The sequence below is a fragment of the Castor canadensis genome, chromosome 15 (genome assembly GCF_047511655.1).
Source record: "Castor canadensis chromosome 15, mCasCan1.hap1v2, whole genome shotgun sequence".
Lineage (NCBI taxonomy): Eukaryota > Metazoa > Chordata > Mammalia > Rodentia > Castoridae > Castor > Castor canadensis.
This window is the reverse complement of record NC_133400.1, coordinates 52,666,415-52,687,401: the sequence shown is the minus strand read 5'-3', so window position 1 is coordinate 52,687,401 and position 20,987 is coordinate 52,666,415. Positions and strand designations below refer to the sequence as shown.

Genomic DNA, 20,987 nt, shown 5'->3' with positions numbered 1-20,987 from the left:
AATTAAATGAAAAAAATATACAGAAATCTCACAGTGACCATACAGTAGCTGCTCAGTTAATGTCAGTCCCTTTCACTCATCCACTTCTGTGTTCTATTCTCTTCTCTTCAGTGTAGCCAACTGGTAGAGGACTTACCCTAACATGCACAAGGCCCTGAGTTCAATCCCCAGTGCAGCAACAATTAAACAAAAAACTTTGAAACTGAATACTATTGATTTTTTAACAACTCACTTCACTACTCTGGAAACTGAATAAAGTGTCCAACGTTTGTGTTTGAGAAATCCTGCTAAGAGCAGGATTCTATGGCATTCCTGCCTGGGGTTGTTCCTGTCCCACCTTTCCCCTACCCTCAGTTTGAGGGGCAAGGTGGTTTGGCCAAAATGGTCTGGAACAAGGTCTAGCCATTTTGTTGCCATGGTTAAAGGAGGAACATTTGCTTTGGAGTGGTGAACATTGCCTGCGCACTGCAATGTTATTGTAGAAGTGATGATCTTCAGGGTAAGGGAGCAGGAAGGAGCAATAGTTTGGTCCTATTAGCCTGAAGTCATAGCGATGATTGGAGCAAGAGTATTCCTGGCTGAGGCTGTGTGTAGCCAGAGGAGAGAGAAAGGGTCCAGCAGAAAGTAAAAGTGAAGGAAGGCAGATGAAAACAGCTAAATTTTGCATGCATTCTCTTCCTATCCACAGATCCACGGGCAGAAAACAGAAGACTTACTGGCTCAAAACTCTTAAGCACAGTCTCTATACATCATCATTTGCTCACTACTGAGCTAAGCAGACATAAGAATATCCCCCTCAGAAATTAGTCTTAAGAATAAAAACAAAAATTGAAAAAGAAAAGGAAAAGAAACATTAGTGGCCGTGCATAATAGGAAAAACAGATTCTACAGATATAGTCTGAGTTACTACTTGAAGAAAGAAGCAAACAAACAACAAGGGAAGGAAATGATCACCAACCCAATTTACTAATATAGTTCAAAAATGTCCAGTTTTCTGTAACAATAAAAAGTCTGAGACATACAAAGAAATGGAAAGTATGATCCATATTCAGGATGAAAATGTATCAGTAAAAACTACCTCTAAGTGCTTCCAGATGGAGAATGTGGCAGTTAAAGACTTCAAAGTAGCTATTAATATACACATTCAAATACCTAAAAGGAACTATATATACAAAATTGAAAGAAAATAGTAAAAAATCATTAAAAATAGATAATCCAATAAGAAAACAAATTACTTTAAAATTTGGAGGGGGGATTCCAAGATGGCAGCTAGAGGGAGGAAGCAGAAAGCATACCTCCTACAGTGAAATCTTGGAGAAACACTGGAGACACAACTTGCAGGCAAGGCCACGGAGAAGAGGCAAAACTTTGACCCCTCCACACCTCCAGCCTGCGCAGAGAATCTCCACTTCACGTTAAACAGAGAAACCAGGAGGGCCCCTGGGCCACAAGACACCAGCGCCCAGACAGATTGGGAAGACACGGACCACAAGGTGAGCTAAGCGATATGCGGTACTTCCACAGACAACCCTGGACCAGATCAACATAGCCCCCAGGACAGACCGACCCCTACCCGGGGAAAAAGGAGAAACTGGGTAATAAGCAATAAGAACAATAAAGACACATGGCAAAGAGGGTGGGGCACCCTGAGCTCTGAAGAGGGAGAGGGGAATCCCTCCCGGAACTGTAAATAAACAAGCCAGGCATGGTGGGAGAGGGCAGGAGCAGTGGCGCATGCCCAGCAACCAGGTGCGGGAAAGCTTGTGAGAGTGGCAGAGGGAGGAAAATTCCACAGGAGAGGGGGGAAGACCCACCTCCCACATGAGCTGTAAACAAACACGCAGGCCTGAGAAAGCTGGTGCAGAGTCACCTCTCCCAAGGTGCTTGGAAAGGGGAAAGCTTGCAGCAGAGGCATCATGTACAGAACTCTGAGTAAACAAAGCCTGCTGGGCCAGGTGAGTGCTAAGCTCACCCCAGAGATCTGCATAAATAATGCCTCCAGCAACAGCAGGCTGACAGCAGAGGACAGGCAAGCCACAGCTGCAGATAGCCATTCACAGATCTCTCTCCAGACTCTTTTTTTTCTCTCTCTCCCTACCTTTGATGAGAAAACAACCAAACTACACCTGCATGCTGAAAAACTTACTGAAATTGTATTGCATTTGAACTTGGAAACATGGTGGGTTTTTTTTTTTTTTGTGCAATTTTGTTCTACTTTATGTCTCCCCTTTGATGAGACAACTACAGAACAACATTTGAGGCACCAACCCCAGGATTGGAGGCTGAGGGACGAACACCAAAATTATTAGTCTGAAACTTCATTGCATTTGAACTTGGAGATTTTTTTTTATTTTTTATTTTGTTTTATTTTATATATTTTTCTTTCATTTACTTATTTTTAAATTTTATTCTTATCTTTACTCTTTTTATTTTTTATTTTCAATCCTCTCTCTGTCTCTCTAATGCCTTTTCAGCTTATGGTTGATTAGTACACTGTCTCTCCCTGTTTATATCTTTGAAACTTTGTTTGTTTTTCTACTTATTTGTTTTTCCCTTTTCCTTTAACTTCTTTGCTTTCCATCCCCTCACCCTTCCATTCTAAATATCACCAGTGCTATAATTACAAGCCAAAAAATACTTAATTGCACACAGTACAGGGACAATAACAATATCAAGGGCATGATGGGAAGACAGAAATAACAGGGAAACCAGTTTCCCCACAACAAAAAATTAGTACAGGAACCAGAGGGAAAGGAAGAAAACAGATACTCAGATCCAGACTCCAACAAAATGAAGATAAACTATGCCAAAGAACGCAATGAAGCCCACAAGAATAATTTAAAAGAAGAAATACTACAGGTACTCAGTGAGAATTTTATAGAGATGATACTGGATATGGTCAACCAAAATGTACAGGAGACACTCAAGAAATTCCAAGACAACAAAAATAGAGAATTTGAAAAATCAAAAGAAGAAATAAAGGAAACCATAGAAGCACTGAATAAACAGTGCTTCATGTTTTTCATGTAAAAGTGAAACAGAGAACATGATTAATAAACAGATAAATGAACTCAGGACAAAAAATAGACAACAATAAAGAGGAAACCACCCAGGATATGGAAAACCTCAGAAAAAAGAACGAAACAGAACTGCAAAACAAAATGGAAGGCCAATCCAGCAGAATAGAACAAACAGAAGACAGAATCTCAGAACTCGAAGATGAAATGGTAATTAAAGGAAAAACCAAAAAACTATTAATTAAACAGCTCAAGACCTGTGAAAAGAAAATGCAAGAACTCATCAACTTCATCAAAAGACCAAACTTGAGAATCATGGGCATCGAAGAAGGAGAAGAGGTGCAAGCAAAGGGAATATGCAATATATTCAACAAAATAATAACAGAAAATTTCCCAAGTCTAGAGAAAGATATTCCCATACAGATGCAAGAGGCCTCCAGAACACCAAACAGACCAGATCAAAATAGAACTACCCCATGACATATCATCATTAAAACAAATTCAGAAACTAGGGAAAGAATATTGAAGGCTGTAAGAGAGAAAAAACAAGTAACATACAAAGGTAAACCCATCAAAATCACAGCAGACTTCTCAACAAAAACATTAAAAGCAAGAAGAATGTGGGGTGAGATCTTCTGGGCACTGAATGAAAATAACTTCAACCCCAGGATACTCTACCCAGCAAAACTATCATTCAAAATAGATGGAGCAATAAAAGTCTTCCATGATAAGCAGAAACTTAAACAATATGTGACCACAAAGCCACCATTACAAAAGATTCTGCAAGGGATCCTGCACACAGAAAGTGACACCCAACTTAACCATGAAAAGGCAGGCAGCACCAAACCACAGGATAAGAAAAAGCAAGACAGTAGAGAGTAACCTCAAGTTAGGTACACACAATCAAACCTTCAAACAACTAAGATAACTAAATGGCAGGAATCACCACATACCTATCAGTACTAACACTTAATGTTAATGGACTTAATTCACCCATCAAAAGACACCGTTTGACAAAATGGATTAAAAAAGAAGATCCAACAATTTGTTGCTTACAGGAGACTCATCTCACCGACAGAAATAAGCATATGCTCAGGATGAAAGGCTGGAAGAAGATTTACCAAGCCAATGGCCCCCGAAAACAAGCAGGAGTAGCAATACTTATCTCTGACAAAGTAGACTTCAAACCTACATTGATCAAATGAGATAAAGAAGGACATTCCATACTAATAAAAGGGGAAATAGACCAAAAGGAAATAATAATCATCAATCTGTACGCACCCAATGTCAACGCACCCAATTTCATCAAACATACCCTGAAAGACCTAAAAGCATATATAAATGCCAACACAGTGGTTGTGGGAGACTTTAACACTCCATTATCATCAATAGATAGGTCATCCAAACAAAAACTCAATAAAGAAATCCAAGATCTAAAATATGCAATAGATCAAGTGGACCTAGTAGATGTCTACAGAACATTTCATCCAACCTCTACACAATATACATTCTTCTCAGCAGCCCATGGAACCTTCTCCAAAATAGATCATATCCTAGGGCACAAAGCAAGCCTCAGCAAATATAAGAAAATAGAAATAATACCATGCATACTATCTGACCACAATGCAGTAAGGGTAGAACTCAACAACAAAAGTAAAGACAAAAAACAAGCCAACAGCTGGAAACTATAAAGTTTATAGCCATGAGTGCATATATTAAAAAGACTGAAAGATCCCAAGTTAATGACCTAATGATACATCTCAAACTCCTAGAAAAACAAGTACAAGCAAATCCCAAAGCAAATAGAAGGAGAGAAATAATAAAAATAAGATCTGAAATCAATGAAATAGAAACCAAAAAAGCCATACAAAGAATTAATGAAACAATAAGCTGGTTCTTTGAAAAAATAAAGAAGATTGACAGACCCCTGGCAAACCTGACTAAAATCAGGAGAGAAAAAACCCAAATTAGTAGAATCAGGAATGCTAAAGGGGAGATAACAACAAACACCAAGGAAGTCCAGGAAATCATCAGAGACTACTTTGAGAACCTATATTCAAATAAATTTGAAAATCTTAAAGAAATGGACAGATTTCTAGCCACATATGATGATCCAAATCTGAACCAAGAGGAAATTAATCACCTGAGATCTATAACACAAAATGAAATTGAAGCAGCAATCAAGAGTCTCCCCAAAAAGAAAAGTCCAGGACCTGATGGATTCTCTGCTGAATTCTATTAGACCTTTAAAGAAGAACTAATACCAACCCTCCTTAAACTGTTCCACGAAATAGAAAGGGAAGGAAAACTGCCTAACACATTTTATGAAGCCAGTATTGCACTTATCCGAAAACCAGGCAAAGACACTTCCAAAAAGGAGAACTGTAGGCCAATCTCCTTAATGAACATTGATGCAAAAATTGTCAACAAAATAATGACAAACCGAATTCAACAACACATCAAAAAGATTATTCACCACGACCAAGTAGGCTTCATTCCAGGAATGCAGGGGCTGTTCAACATACGAAAATCAATAAATGTAATAAACCACATTAACAGAAGCAAAGACAAAAACCACTTGATCATCTCAATAGATGCAGAAAAAGCCTTTGATAAGATCCAACACCATTTCATGATAAAAGCTCTAAGAAAACTAGGAATAGAAGGAAAGTACCTCAACATTATAAAAGCTATATATGACAAACCTACAGCCAGCATTATACTTAATGGAGAAAAACTGAAACCATTCCTCAGTCAAAAGAACAATGCAGGAGGTATCACAATACCTGACTTCAAACTATATTACAAAGCAATAACAATAAAAACAGCATGGTACTGGCACAAAAACAGACATGAAGACCAGTGGAACAGAAGAAAGGACCCAGATATGAAGCCACACAGCTATAAGCAACTTATCTTTGACAAAGGCGCTAAAAATATATGATGGAGAAAAAGCAGCCTCTTCAACAAAAACTGCTGGGAAAACTGATTAGCAGTCTGCAAAAAACTGAAACTAGATCCATGTATATCACCCTATGCCAATATTAACTCAAAATGGATCAAGGATCTTAAAATATCAGACCCCAAACTCTAAAGTTGATATAGGAAAGAGTAGGAAATACTCCGGAGTTAGTAGGTATAGGTAAGAACTTTCTCAATGGAACCCTAGCAGCACAGCAACTAAGAGATAGCATAGATAAATGGGACCTCATAAAACTAAAAAGCTTCTGTTCATCAAAAGAAATGGTCTCTAAACTGAAGAGGACACCCAGAGAGTGGGAGAAAATATTTGCCAGCTACACATCAGACAAAGGACTGAAAACCAGAATATATAGGGAACTGAAAAAACTAAATTCTCCCAAAACTAATGATCCAATAAAGAAACTGGCAAGTGAACTAAACAGAACTTTGTCAAAAGAAGAAATTCAAATGGCCACAAAACACATGAAAAAATGCTCACCATCTCTAGCAATAAAGGAAATGCAAATTAAAACCACACCAAGATTCCACCTCACCTGTGTTAGAATAGCCATCATTAGCAACCCCACCACCACCAGGTGTTGGCGAGGATGGGGGGAAAAAGGAACCTTCTTACACTGTTGGTGGGAATGTAAACTAGTACAACCACTCTGGAAAAAATTTGGAGGCTACTTAAAAAGCTAGACATTGATCTACCATTTGATCCAGCAATACCACTCTTGGGGATATACCCAAAAGACTGTGACACAGGTGACTCCAGAGGCACCTGCACACCCATGTTTATTGTGGCACTATTCACAATAGCCAAGTTATGGAAACAGCCAAGATGCCCCATCACTGACGAATGGATCAAGAAAATGTGGTATCTATACACAATGGAATTTTATGCAGCCATGAAGAGGAATGAAATGTTATCATTCGCTGGTAAATGGATGGAACTGGAGAACATCATTCTGAGTGAGGTTAGCCTGGCCCAAAAGACCAAAAATTGTATGTTCCCCCTCATATGCGGACATTAGATCAAGGGCAAACACAAGGGGATTGGACTTTGAGCACATGAAAAAAGCGAGAGCACACAAGGGATGTGTGAGGATAGGTAAGACACCTAAAAAATGAGTTAGCATTTGTTGCCCTTAATGCAGAGAAACTAAAGCAGATACCTTAAAAGCAACTGAGGCCAATAGGAGAAGGGGACCGGGAACTAGAGAGAAGGTGAGATCAAAAAGAATTAACCGAGAAGGTAACACACACGCACAGGAAAGCAATGCAAGTCAACTCCCTGTATAGCTATCCTTATCTCAACTAGCAAAAACCCTTGCTCCTTCCTATTATTGCTTATACACTCTCTTTAACAAAATTAGAGATAAGGGCAAAATAGTTTCTGTCTGGTATCGAGGGGGTGGGGGGCAGAGGGAGGGGGCGGAGCGGGTGGTATGGAGGGGGTGGGGGCAGGGGGGAAAAATGACCCATGCATTGTATGCACATAGAAATAATAAAACAATAAAAATTAAAAAATGAAAAAAAGAAAAGAAAATCAACAAGTCAGGAAGCCTGGTCAGCCACCTTTCCATTTAAGAAGGCAGTCTGACAGAAGTAACTGAAAAGAAGGCCAAAATGTGTGGGGAAACAAATTAAAAGATTTTTTTCTTAAAAAAAAACCAAAAGGAATCACAGTGTACCTTAGATTCTCTTACAAGCTGTGTGCAAGGATAGTTTTAATAGACTTAGATAAATTTTCATAGGAGTTCTTGCTTTCTTTGAAATATCAATCAAGTTTTCTTCCAACATTATTTTCCCAATTGGTTCATGTGTTTCACAAGAGAATCACTTGGGACTAATATATACCAAGGCTGGATTTTGACTCTTAAACTATTTCCTGAACACGCTCAGTTCTGAAGAGGCACGTTCTCCTGCTGCTGCCGAACATGAATCTTATACTCCCAGGTGAGCTTTGTTGACCAAAACACATTGATTTTTTGGCTGCCTCTGGTTTCTGCTTGAATAGTCCCTTTCCAAGTCAAAGCAACTCCCATTCTCTTCCCTGTGCACAAAATCACCTCTTCCTTGACTGCCAATAGATGCCATGCAGTGGGTTCTGGGACCACGTGACTGCTGAGAAAAGAAAGACACTGCTTACTGGAGGATCAGTTTGCTTAAGAAAACGCTCTCTTATGGAGCAGATCTGGACTTATAAAAAGTCCAGGGCATAGTGGTGCTTGCCTACACATGGGGAGAACAGCCTGCTACACAGATTCTTGAAGATGCTCTTAGGTGTACCACAGGCAGTGGCATTGCCTAAGTCATCACTTTGCCACATGCACCCAGCTTCTTGGCTTCCTACACAGGGCATCCTTCAGGTCCTCAAGTACATGGTCCCCTGGAGTGTTCTTCCTGTCCCTTTACTCATCCTTTAGGTTCAGCTGACATGTCATTTCCTTGAGGCTGCCTCCTCTGACCCCACAGACCAAATAGCAATGTACTTTCTTAGAGACTTTTCTTTCATAGCAGTTACTATTGTGGAAATCAATTAAGTATTTGCCACCTAAATTGATAAGCTGCTTAAGGGCAAAGGGAAACTTTGCTTGTTTTCTTTACAGCTTGTTTAATGAATTAGGCTGTAATTTAGGCCCTGGTTGGACAATCTCCTTTGACAAAGCAATCTCACCTTGCAAAACCTTCTGAGATCACTCAGGGTCCTTTACAGCATAGCCCTAAGCTGCCTTTCCTAACTTTTTGCCAATCACTGCTTTATTTTCTTACCATGGCTTCAGTGCCTACCACCTATATTCTGGTAAGTCTCTAGTGTGTATCTCTTGTCCCTGCTTGACAAAAACATCATGTTCAATTATTTACTAGGAACTTACTTTTTGATACCTTAATACCACAAAAGTAACAAGCTAAAACCATTACCTTCAAATTCTTCTTTCCTCTATATTCATGGTGTCATAGATGATATTCCCATATCACTAGGGAGTGCACACTCGTGCAAACCAACCAGAATCCCGGACATGCACCTGGATTCTCCCTCTGTCTGACTATCCACATCTATCCAAACTTAGAGTTCAGCAAGTACCCCATGCCCATCCTCTGCCATGCTACTGTAGGGCAGGCCTCATCCGCATCTTACTTGGATGACTACAGTAGTCTCTTTGTCTCCCTGCCTCCAGATTCTGCCTTTATTGTGAAAGGTCATTTCTTCTCTAAACCTCCGGTTATGCCACTGACCTGCCTTACATTTTTTCAGGGCTTCTTGAGGACAAGGATCTGGCTGGCCTTCATTATCATCATGTGCTCTCTGCTCCTTGCCCACCCATGTTCAGATACACAGAGAGTGAGGCTGGTCTTTGTATGTGACTCTTCTACCTCCATTCTGCTGCACAGCCATTTGTCTCCATGGAATACCCTCTCCTGGGGTCATACCTGACTCTTTCCAGAAGCTTCAGTTCAAACACTCAGGAGAGCCATTCCCTCCCTCCTGCAGACTGCTGTAGGTATCCTTGCCATGTTCCCACTCAACCACATGCATACTTTCATGCATACTAACTGTCATCTTGCATTTTAAGTGTCTGTTTGCATGTTGATCTCTATTGAATCCTTCCAGACTGTGAGCAACTTGAGGTCAGGGCCTGTCTCTTAGCTATTGTTATATTCTGGCACCTGGTTCAGCTTTAAGTGTGAAATAAATGTTGTCTTATGAAATTAAGAATTAATTTACCTAACACTCTTCACTGTGATAATAAATTAAAGAACATTCAGATGCTGAAGGGCCTCTGTGAGAACTGAACATATGATCTCTCTTGCTTCTCTGTATGATACCATGAATGAGGGTCAGGTAGAGGCAGGCACAGTTATTAAAATCATGTACTTTGGGGTTTAAAATCCACTTTACACCTCTGCAAACACTACCAAGTCCAAGATTACACAAAATGATTTTTAACTACTTGTAAGACTGCGTTCACCTTTGTGGCCATCTATCCACAATCTGCTGGAATGATTTATTCATGTTGTCTGGTTCCTTCAGTACACTGTGAACTACTCAGAGGCAGGAACTTTGTCTTTTCAACACTTTCCCAGAACCTGCTGTACTCTAGATAAATGTTTGCTAAAGTATGTTCCTAACCTCAAGTTTTAATTTTCATTATTATTTCCCTAAATCCCTTTATCTGCATTGCTATGTTTGTATCTGGAATATTAATCACCATCAACTCTTTTGGATTCTCAGACTTTATGCTTCAAATTGCCTAGGCCTTAATCTATCCCTTGGAATTAGCCCATATGGAAGGAGTAGCCAGGCAGGAGATCGAAGCAAAGTGGAGATAAATCTCTATCATCTCCTCCTCTGCTTCATTTTTCATCAATGATGCAAGGAACGAGCCATTGTTGAGGAGTGATCCATGTGCACTCTTGCTCTCCTATAACCTGACAAGAGAAAGTCGGCCATCCTAACCTAGATTTTCTGCTCTTGCAGCTGATCAATAATCAGTGGTCTTAGCAATTAATCAAAAAGCTTGGAAGATTAATTTCTTTAGGCACTAACAGCTAACATCTAACAAAAGGGAGCACAAATAGTTCAGTACCACTGGATAGACAGTGAAGCCCATTTCATTTTTCTTTGGTGCCCTATGGTCTGTGAGTGAACAGGAAGAGCCAGAAAGCACCCAACAGGAGCCCAATGGCATATTATGCCATTACAATGAGGGGAGTGTTTTTAAATCTATTCCTGGAAGATGCAACAATTTTATAGGACCAGAAATGGATGATGTTGAGAAATCTGGAATTATATCAGCTGATGGAAGACTACATTTCTCACTCAAACTACCTGATTCATTTGCTTTTGTCCTTCTCTTCTTTCCAGTAAAATATAAGCTGCCAGAGAGAGACTCTGAATCTTGTTCTTAGTGTAATCACAAGAGCATCTAAGAATACATTCCATATTTCTGAGCTGGGAGTTCAAATGTGACATCTCTCCAGTCATTAATTCATCATAAATGGCTATTTCCAAATCATCATACTTGAAGTTGTAAACTCTTCTTTAGGGATTACATATTCTCCTCTCCTGTTTTATATTTGCCTTTGGCACCTTGTCATTATCTAATATTACATATTTTATTTATTTGCTTATTTATCCATATCATCCTCTATTAGAATATGGGCTCATAAAGCGTGGATTTCATCTGTTTTGTTTATAGCTACATCCCTAGCATGTAAAACAGTAACTAGCATGTAGTAAGCATTCAATAAATTTCTACTGAGTGGATGAAGGAAATATTTATCCTGTGTCCTTTGTGTAAAAAGCTCTTTTTTTGAGGCATTTTGGGGAAAAAAAACAACCAACCAACATGGGTTCCTGCAAAATTCACCCCTTCCCCATCTCCCAAATCCTCTGTAGTGCTCAGGTTCATTAAGAAGAACTAAATGCCTTGTGAAGCAGCCCACTTACTACTTGTCCCTTAGAAAGGGGACCGTAAGGTTCAGATGCATGTATCATCCCTAATCTGAAAATCATCTGAAATCTGGAATGCTACAAGATCTAAAGCTTTTTGATCGCTGACATGACTGCACAAATGGAAAATTCCACACAGACCTACCTCATGCAATAGGTTGCAGTCAAAACACAGGCATACTAAAGATAGCATGTTGAATTATCTCCAGGTTATGAGTATAGAAGCATAGGAAATACAAATGAATTTTGTGTTTAGACTTGGAGCCTACCTCCAAGATGTCTTATCATACATATGCAAATATTTCAAAATCTGAAAATAATCTCAACTTCAAAGCACTAGTGGTTCTAAGCATTTCAAATGAAGGATACTCAGTCTGTACTGATAGCACCTATTTCATGGTAGCTTTACTCAAGCCTTGGTTTGGTAATTAATTTACATAAGTCTGTCACTGTTTTTCATAGCAATCCTGTAGGCTTTGCCATTTCTACTCTGAGCTGCAAACAATGAGGCTCAGACGTTAAGTAACTTGCACAAAGCCACTCAGACAGAAGTGACAGAATGCAGGTCTGTGTCCAAGTCAGTTTGGTGTCACAGCTCATGCTCTTTTACCTCCCCTGAATAGCAGCATCTGTGAACCATCTGTTTAAAATTCCCTTGATCTAATGTCCACATATGAGGGAGAACATACGATTTTTGGTTTTTTGAGCCAGGCTAACCTCACTCAGAATGATGTTCTCCAATTCCATCCATTTACCAGCGAATGATAACATTTCGTTCTTCTTCATGGCTGCATAAAATTCCATTGTGTATAGATACCACATTTTCTTAATCCATTCGTCAGTGGTGGGACATTTCAACTTAGACATTTATCAATGGCATTTAACCATACAAAAACAAATTCAAAAGATAACTGTAAGCAAAACAATTGTATTTTATTAAAAACTGAAAAGTTACAGTACAGACTTTTTCATATTCTTTTACAAAGAAAAATGAAAGAACTGACTCAAGCTCAATGATATTTAGTTTTCAGTGAAACTAACAAAACCATTTTTGAAAACCATGAAAATCTATAGCCTGATTTATTCAGGGTATAAACACATATTTTTCTCTCAGCAAGAAAACTCCAATGCAGTAGTTTTAGAGTGATCTGTTCAATACAACTGGGTTAGTTTAAATAGCAAATCAGTATTTCTATTTCATGTGTGTGTACGCACATGTGCAAGTACAAAGTAGCCAATTTTAATAAGAAATATGAAGGATCAGAGTGCTCTGTCATTTTACTATTCATAGGGCAATAAATACCGTTTCTTAATCCTATTTTTTAATCTCTTAGATCAAAACCAACCAGTTTCAGAATGGTGTGTGGCTAGCATATATTACATGAAAGAATTCTGGCAAAGTATTAACTATCGCATTCAGCCATTTAGTGTTAGAAGATACCCCATTTTACCTATTAGATCACTTTCTCCAGTTTTCTTAGGAAGGGGAAGCTAGTTGAATCAAAGTGATTAAAATAAACCCACTTTTCAGCCAGGCCTGGTGGTGTACATCTGTAATCCCAGCTACTCAGAAGACACAGGCAGGATGATTATGGTCCCAGGCAAGCCAGAGAAAAAGCAAGACCCTATCTAACAACAAACAGACAAACAAACAAAGGGCTAGCAGTATGGCTCAAGAGGTAGAGCACCTGCCTAGCAAGTCTTTATAAAAAATAATACTAACAAAAGTAAAAATAAATTAAAAAATTTAAACCCCATTTGAAAAACTTATTTTACATCGTCAACACTGCACATTTTTACGATGTTACTGTGTTTCTCAACAGACAGTATTTATTGAGCCACTGGTATTATTTAAATAATTTTATTTATTATTTCCATAGCTCTATTCCTATGTCCTCCCTCTTAAATGAAGAATAAGAAGCGAGGACAAGATGAAATTTTTAGGGTACATGCTGTCAGTAAACAAATGCACTACTCAGATGCTGTGTTGACTCTATGGCAAAGACATGAGATGTGACCATTAAGGTATGGTAAGTCCTACGCTTTTCCACCCCTAAAAATGGCATTTACATAGAACTTTAGCATCTTACAGTACTTTGAAGTATAACTATTATGAAATATTGAGTAAAATCAAACCCTGCTACAAAATTTACAGCACATACACTATCATAGCTGCTTGTAAAAATGCACTGCGTTGTCTGAAAGAGTTGGAAATGGTTTTAATAAAGAATCCCATAAGGCAGAACTAAAGCATAATGTGGCATTTGCTAATACAGTACTTGCTTCCTTTTGCAAATACCATGTAAATTGGTCTTTAACAAACAAAAAAAAAATCCCTAATTTTTATTTCCTGAATTGTGAAGAAATCTGGCCATGTAAGGAAAAGATTCTCTGACAGCAAATCTGGGAACCAGTGCACCAACAAGTTGACTGGAATGCTGACAACTCTTTTGGGTAAGGCAACAGAGGGAACTGGTTTGTGACAGCTCATCACAGGTAACACAGCTTTTCTTCCTTCACTCACCCACGCAGGTGGCTCTCAGACAAGGTTCACCTTTCAGAAGAGTCTTCATGGTGGTAACAGAGAAATGCTGAAGTCATCTTAGTGACAATGTGATGGATCAAACGATGGCAGATACGGAATTTGACAGGTGTAACTGCTCTCACTTCTCCAGGCTTCAGAACAAAAGCAACAGCCGGCAGAATCAAAGTATCTGTAGAGGATGTTAGACTCATGAAAACTAAATATCAGAGAAAAAAATTCTCCAATGATAAAATATTGTCAAAAGTCCTTAGTAAGAGTGCACTTACACTTTGCCTCTAAATAATGTTTCTTGTTAAGGATTAAAACTTTCTCCTTTTTTAGCCCTTCTTCCTTTCTGCATTTCAACTGTTTTCTTGTATTTAAGGTTTTGTAACTGAGTGACTTTGAGTTTGGATGTTGATGCAGCCTTCTCACTGAATAAGCCTCCTTGACAATAATGCTCAAGATGTGTTTGCACTGAATTTACAAATTACTTATTGCTATGATCAACTATTCAAAATTTAATTGCATTTAATTCCATAAGGAAATAAACAGGTACAAAGATAAAACTGTGCACAGACTAGCCATACCATATAAAGACAGGTGACAAAAACCTAATACTGCTTTCTATTAAGTAATGATTTTCAACTCATTTTATACCAAGTTACAAATTTTTAAATGTCTACTTCATTCTTGGATTCAACACTATATAATCTTAGTACAATGGAGACTACTTTTCCTATGACCTCTTTCACATTCTCCTAGTGTGCTAAAGGCTCAATGTAATAAAGTTAATATAAAATTATGACAATTATTGGTAATACCTAATATAAATATTTAAAAATGTATTCTTATGAATTTGTACCAAAATAAAGCTTCTGATGTATCTGTAGGCTCATATTTGATGACCAGTTAATAATGTAAGCAAAAAAATACCTGAATAACATTTACATACAAAAATAGAGAATATATACAGTGAGCTTAATGGCATCTCATAGAATTATATATTAGAATACTGTATCAAGCTGATTAAAAAGTTCACGATTTAAAGTGTGAATCTTTTTAGATTATCAGGAGACAATCCTATTCTGAATGCTTTAAAAGCGTAGTAGTTTTTCATCTTCCCCATCAAATGAGATTTGTGTGCTTGAAAAATATGGAGTGATAGCAGGTACTTCTCTGCAAGATGCCTGGAGTGTCTCAATATTTATTAGAAAGTTTGTTGTTGTTCCTTCCTATTATGGCTTATACTCTCTCTACAACAAAATTAGAAATAAGGGCAAAATAGTTTCTGCTGGGTATTGAGGGGTTGGGGGGGAGAGGGAGGGGGCGGAGTGGGTGGTAAGGGAGAGGGAGGGGGTGGGGGCGGGGGGGGAAATGAGCCAAGCCTTGTATGCACATATGAATAATAAAAGAAAAAAATAAATAAAATAAAATAAAAAAAAGAAAGTTTGTTGTTGTTTAGGAAAGAACCTAAGCATGCATTTCACAGTTCTTTTATCCTGCACATCCAGATCAGTAAAAGACTGTGGTTAGGAAAGCCACAAGGTTGGAAAGAGTCCACAAATCATGTATTTTGTCAAAATATTTTCTGCCTACAAAACCAAGGAAAGTTAAGAAACTCAAGGAGAACTCAAGTCATAAACACTGTAACTGGGCTTGTTCTACCAGCCAGCAGTTACACCAATGAGTATCTCGATTCTGTTTCAAAGACAACTACTTCTGTCCTTTCTGAGGCTTATGAAGCCATAGTGCAAAATTATTAGAAACAGAATTAAATAGACTCAACACTAAAACAGAACATAATTGATTCTTCCTCGATGTGATGTGAAAAACAAATTCTTGGCCTGGGAATCAGATCAGGTTTTCTTGATCTCAAGGCTGAGTGGTCTTGAACAACTTACTTCACCTTTCTGAGACTATTTCCTCCAACGGCAAATAAGATGGTTGTACTGGATAAACTTCAAAGGCCTGTCAAATTTGACTGAAACACTAAGTCAGAATCTGGCCTAGTGCTTCTCGAATGGTATGAAGAACAATTACCATCACAGTGCAGCATTAAAATCATTCTGAGTTGGAGGATTTTCTGATGCTTGTATTATGGTTAGTCGGAGTTTTCTACACTTGTTGCAGCTAATAATAAGTATTGTTTATCTAATAAAAACATAATAAATGCACTTTATATTATACATAAAGTCTACTTTGACATTCACTTGGATGGTCTGGAGAAATTGTATATTTATATAGCCTTATTTAATTCCCTTATAGTTGAAATCCTGTACCTTCTCAACTCAGCAGCAAAAGAACACAGGGAGAAGAGAGGTAAATTTTGGGTTAAAGTGTTTATATGAAGAATAATAGAGTGCTTTTATTCTTTAATTTTTTATATTTGAAATTTAAAAATGAATTTTTAAAAACTATATACCTAATGCATAAAACCAAGGGTCTCTAACGGTACAGCACTGCTGTGAAAGAGTTAGTTTACTGTCCAGTCTGAATGCTCTACCAACCCAACAGCGTACTCGGCACTATTCTTAAGAATACGGCGATGTACTTTCTGGCTCTTCTTTTAACAATTTTCAAAACTGAGATACTAGCAGAGGACTCAGAGCTCTGCTTCTTCTACCTCAAGCCAGAGGCTAAGCATGTTGAAGTCGTATTTGGAAGAGGGCTTGGTTGAGTGCCAGATGCAACCTTAGGACTAGGATAAATAATCTCTTCAAACAGTTCCGTATGTACCTAGCAAGAAGCCAACAACTCCAGTGAATGCTATAGAAGTATTTTTCAGGACCATCCGTATGTTGTAATGCTCCTTTGAAAATGTAAGGACTTCAGCCAGAGGTGGTAGGATCAGGGCCAATGTGCTGCTGCTCACAGCTCCAACAAAGGAAATCACAATGTCTAACCGAGGAATGAGAATTGCTCCAGCACCTAGAAAACAGAAATACATGCTCTTCTAAATTTAAATGTTTGGCACTTACATGAATACTAAATGTAGATCTTTTCGATACAGTAAATGTAATTAACAGAAGTCAGATTCTAAACTACTGCTTGTGGAAAAATATTTTGCTCTGAGTGATGAAAGAAAACAAACTAGAACAGAGAGTGATCTTTCCTGGACTGTCACTTGTGAACAGTTTAACTTTATTTTTCCACTGTAAGTAAGTTCAGGTAGTTTATTTCCAAAGCATTTCCATTATTCTGCCTCCTACACAGCTCATTCTACAATACACAAAACAGGTGGTATGGTTTGAGTAAGTAAGAGATAGTTTACAATAGAATTCCAATTAACTGATATAAAAGCAACAATGGAAACAGCAAATCACAGTTATGCAAACACCACTATAATCACTGAGCAAGAAGAGTTGCTAAAGGAGACTAAAACTTGTGGTCAAAAACTGGATGAGTTAGATATGCTGGTGCACAACTTCAAGCCTAGCACTAGAGAGACTAAAGCAGGAGGACTGCTAGTCAAGGCCAGCTTGGGCTACACAGCAAGATGCTGTCCCCACAAAGTCAAAGGCCTAGGATGTGGTTCAGTGGTATAGCACTTGCCTAGCATGCCCAAAGGACCTGGATTGGATCTCCAACCCTACGATGAAAAAAAAAACCGAATAAGGATATTTACAAACTCTGAAAGTATCTTCCCTAACACACTAATGATAAAAGGAAAACAGTTCTTTGGAGTACAGAAATATGTCAGAGACCACCTTAACCAAGTTATCAAAGCTAACATAACCAATAAGAGATAGAGGTGCTGGGATGTAGTACCTAGCATCAGTCTTGTGGTATTTTTGCTAAACATGCCTAACTTTAAACCAGGTGTGGTGCTGTACATCTGTAATCCCAGTACTTGGGAGGATAACACAAAAGGACCACAAGTTTGAGGCCAGCCTGGGATATACAGTCAGACTCTGTCTCAAAAAAGGAAGAAGAAAAAAAAAAGGATTAATTTCAATCACAAGAAAAGCACCAGAAAAATCCAAACTGAAGGAAATTCTACAAAAACTACTGGCATTTCAAAAGCATCAAGATCCAGAAAGTCAAGGACTATCAAGATTAGAAAAAACTAAGAAGACATGACAACTAAATTAAAGTGGAACCTCAAGAGTCACTCCTGGACCAGAAAAGGCTATTACTGGTAAAACTACAGTAAGGTCTATAAATTGTAGCATTGTATCCATGCTATTATCCTGGTTTTAGTAACTGCATTATGGTTATACACCTGTTAACATCAGAGGAAGTTAAGTAAAGGGTTTATAGTAACTCTACTTAATTTGACAACTTTCCTATCTAAATTACTTCAAATTGAAGTCATTTTTTTCAGTAAGTCAAGTTGTGCTTAAAAAGTACTATTATAATTTCTTTGTGTTTGGAGCCTTCCAAACCCTCTTTTCTAGCTCTTCACGAAATATGTGAGTTGTTATAAACTACAGTCACTTTACTGTACCATAGAACATTAGAATTTACTCCTCCTACCTAATGGCATACTCCAGTATTGTGAGCAGGATTATCTTTCCAAGTCATTCACAAGTTTTCTGTTAAGTTTTAATCTGCTGTTTTCTTGATGGTATCTTGATCTTACCAAAAGGTACCCATAGCAGATGTGCAAAAACCTAGTCTTACATTCTTTCTTCAATTCATCCTTAAATCATCTGCTGAGTGGTTTACTGAGGGTTTGGAGTGTGTTCCTCTGGAAGCTGTGGACATTACCGGTGCCTCCAGACATAATCCTGCCACCATGCTGCTTCTCTGACGTCCAATTACGCAGCTGGCAGCTGTCCATGTTTGTCTCCCATTGCTTCCATTTTCTCTCTAATCCTTGTTATCCTGCTCTGTATTTCTAAATCCATTTCCTTTTGTTTCTCAACACTTCTACCTTCTTTGTCTTTTACTAAACATTCTGTGAGATATCTATATGTCTACACCTATACATACAGTTTAATTTGTCCTTTTTGTAATTTAATCTTGATTTGCAGTCTACTGGTTTCTCTATTTGTTAATTTTTGTTCATGAGTTTTTTAATCCCTTCTCCTTGTAACTCTCCATGTTTTTCAAGAGGATGTAGGATTAATTTGGAACTAAGTTACCACTGTATTTTTCATAGAAACTGAAGCTATTACTTACCACTTTCTGTTCAAATTGTTTTGGAAGCTAGTCATAAAACTGTTTTGAAATTATAAATCTAACTGCATACCTATACGGCTAAAAGTCAGATAAGGCCAGATAAACATAACCAGAACCTCACCATCCTAAACAACTTTCCATTTGGAATCTACTTTTTCTCAGTGATCTTTTTCAATAATCCAAGCTATCAGTAGTAAATTAAGAGAAATAACACTGGAAACCATCTGGAGGAACACTGTGTAACTGTAGTATTTACACGCTTAATTTCTATCACCAGACACTTTTAAGTCATGTAATAGTATAATTACAGTGAGATAAAACCATTCTGTAAAACATTATATAAGCAACAAATCTTTGTTACAGAAAAGGCTCAATATTTGATGTTATTAGTATACTTTCACCAAACCAAACATATAAAACTCAAATGAACAAAAACAATAAATCAAGGGATAATTTAGTCATTACAAAAATTCACTACAGGATTATGTTTTAAGTAAGTTGTCCCGTGTCATCTACACACAACTAGGTGAATAAAATTGTTTTTAAAATAATAAAATAAGTAATTTAAGCAGCTTCACTTTAATAAATGCAACAATAAAAACTTAAAGCAGTAAGGATTATAACCAGTTCTCTAATTGATGGCCAAGCAAGAAGGAATCAGTAAGTTTCCTTTTGTAACAACATAGTAATCACAGACATGAGAAGAAATAAGGCTTAGTAGAAATACAGCATACAAGAAATAAAGGAATTCTTTAGGCTATCAAAAATAAATCTTAATTTTAAATTAGCTAAGGATGCATTTCTCAGCTTGAGGCTTAAAAGTTAAATAACTCTAAATTCAAGTTATTGAAAATATACAAACTAAAACCAAAAGATTGCTGGTTCACAGGCTCTGATATGCAAATGCAGAGAATTAAATGAATGCTCTCATTAATTTATTATTAATTTAAAAGAATTGCATTGCTTTTTGAAGCTCACTTCCAAAGTTCCTAAGACTTGAGACTGTTTTGGTCTTCTCTATATAGGCCTGCAATGCATTTAGTAAGTGACACATTAACATTAATCCATCATATGGATAACCTTACATTTAAAAAACCCAACTTGGGAAATCGGTTGTTGGCTGATTCTCTCTCTCAAGGTTGAATACAGAAGTTGGCCTTGAAATACTTGGATAACTCACTTTCCCTCTTTGTTCTTTCATCATAGTCAGGTTGAGAATCTTGACAGCTTAGCTCTGTCAAGAGGAAAAGTTACACCAACGGAGGACTAGCTATAATCCAGTAACCATCTCCAACATGTTCTCTAGAACATAAGCTTTACAAAGGCTTTTATCTGTTCCCTCGGTATCTCTAGAGTGAAGAGAACTTGGGACATACTCAGCATGCAGTAAATACCTGTTGGATTAATAAATGACTTTGGTAGACACCCTTCATTTCAAATCTAACATAATTCCTATCAGCCATCTTCATACCAGAGGCAGTTTGGGCCAGATCCCCCATTACAGGCAACTTTAATATCAGAAGTTGATTACTAAGAGGTTGTGAGGATATACGAATCTTCTTTTTCAGTGTCCTCACATTTACTTAGATAGTTATGACTGACTGTTTTGGTGCCTCTTGGTGAATCCACTCTTTCCTAAATACCTTCACGTAGGTGCCAACCTCCTTGAGCTTGGCCCACTGACTACCAGGACATCACGGAAGGCAGCTGGATTTCTTGCCACTACACATCAGTTTTTTCCCACACTGTTCAGACTCCGAGCTCTAGCAGGCTACAGATAGGGACTCAGACTTGGGCTCTATCCTGTTTAAGGATTTAAAAACTGAAGTCCTAGTACAATTATTTTAACAAATTATAAAATGCCTACCTATCCCATCACCTCTTTTCCTGCCCAATG

The 20,987-nt window shown here is 37.8% G+C and overlaps 2 protein-coding genes across 8 annotated transcripts in view; both read right to left on the bottom strand.

The window, feature by feature from the left end:
* The window catches only part of LOC109678599 (cAMP-responsive element modulator-like), a 44,222-nt gene extending 30,121 nt beyond the window's left edge, over positions 1-14,101 (bottom strand). For all 6 annotated transcript variants that reach the window (XM_074056143.1, XM_074056144.1, XM_074056142.1 and 3 more), the window contains exon 1: positions 13,964-14,101. The gene's annotated coding sequence lies outside the window, so the exon portion shown is untranslated. The remainder of the gene's footprint in view (positions 1-13,963) is intronic.
* The window catches only part of LOC109676668 (neutral amino acid uniporter 4-like), a 28,378-nt gene continuing 21,380 nt past the window's right edge, over positions 13,990-20,987 (bottom strand). The window contains exons 5-6 of one of the 2 annotated variants that reach the window (XM_074056154.1): positions 16,703-16,894; positions 13,990-14,153 (exon numbers count right to left, since the gene is read on the bottom strand). In XM_074056154.1, the coding sequence (XP_073912255.1) occupies positions 13,990-14,153; positions 16,703-16,894 (356 nt within the window). The remainder of the gene's footprint in view (positions 14,154-16,702; positions 16,895-20,987) is intronic. The other variant, XR_012442012.1, reaches the window with a different exon arrangement.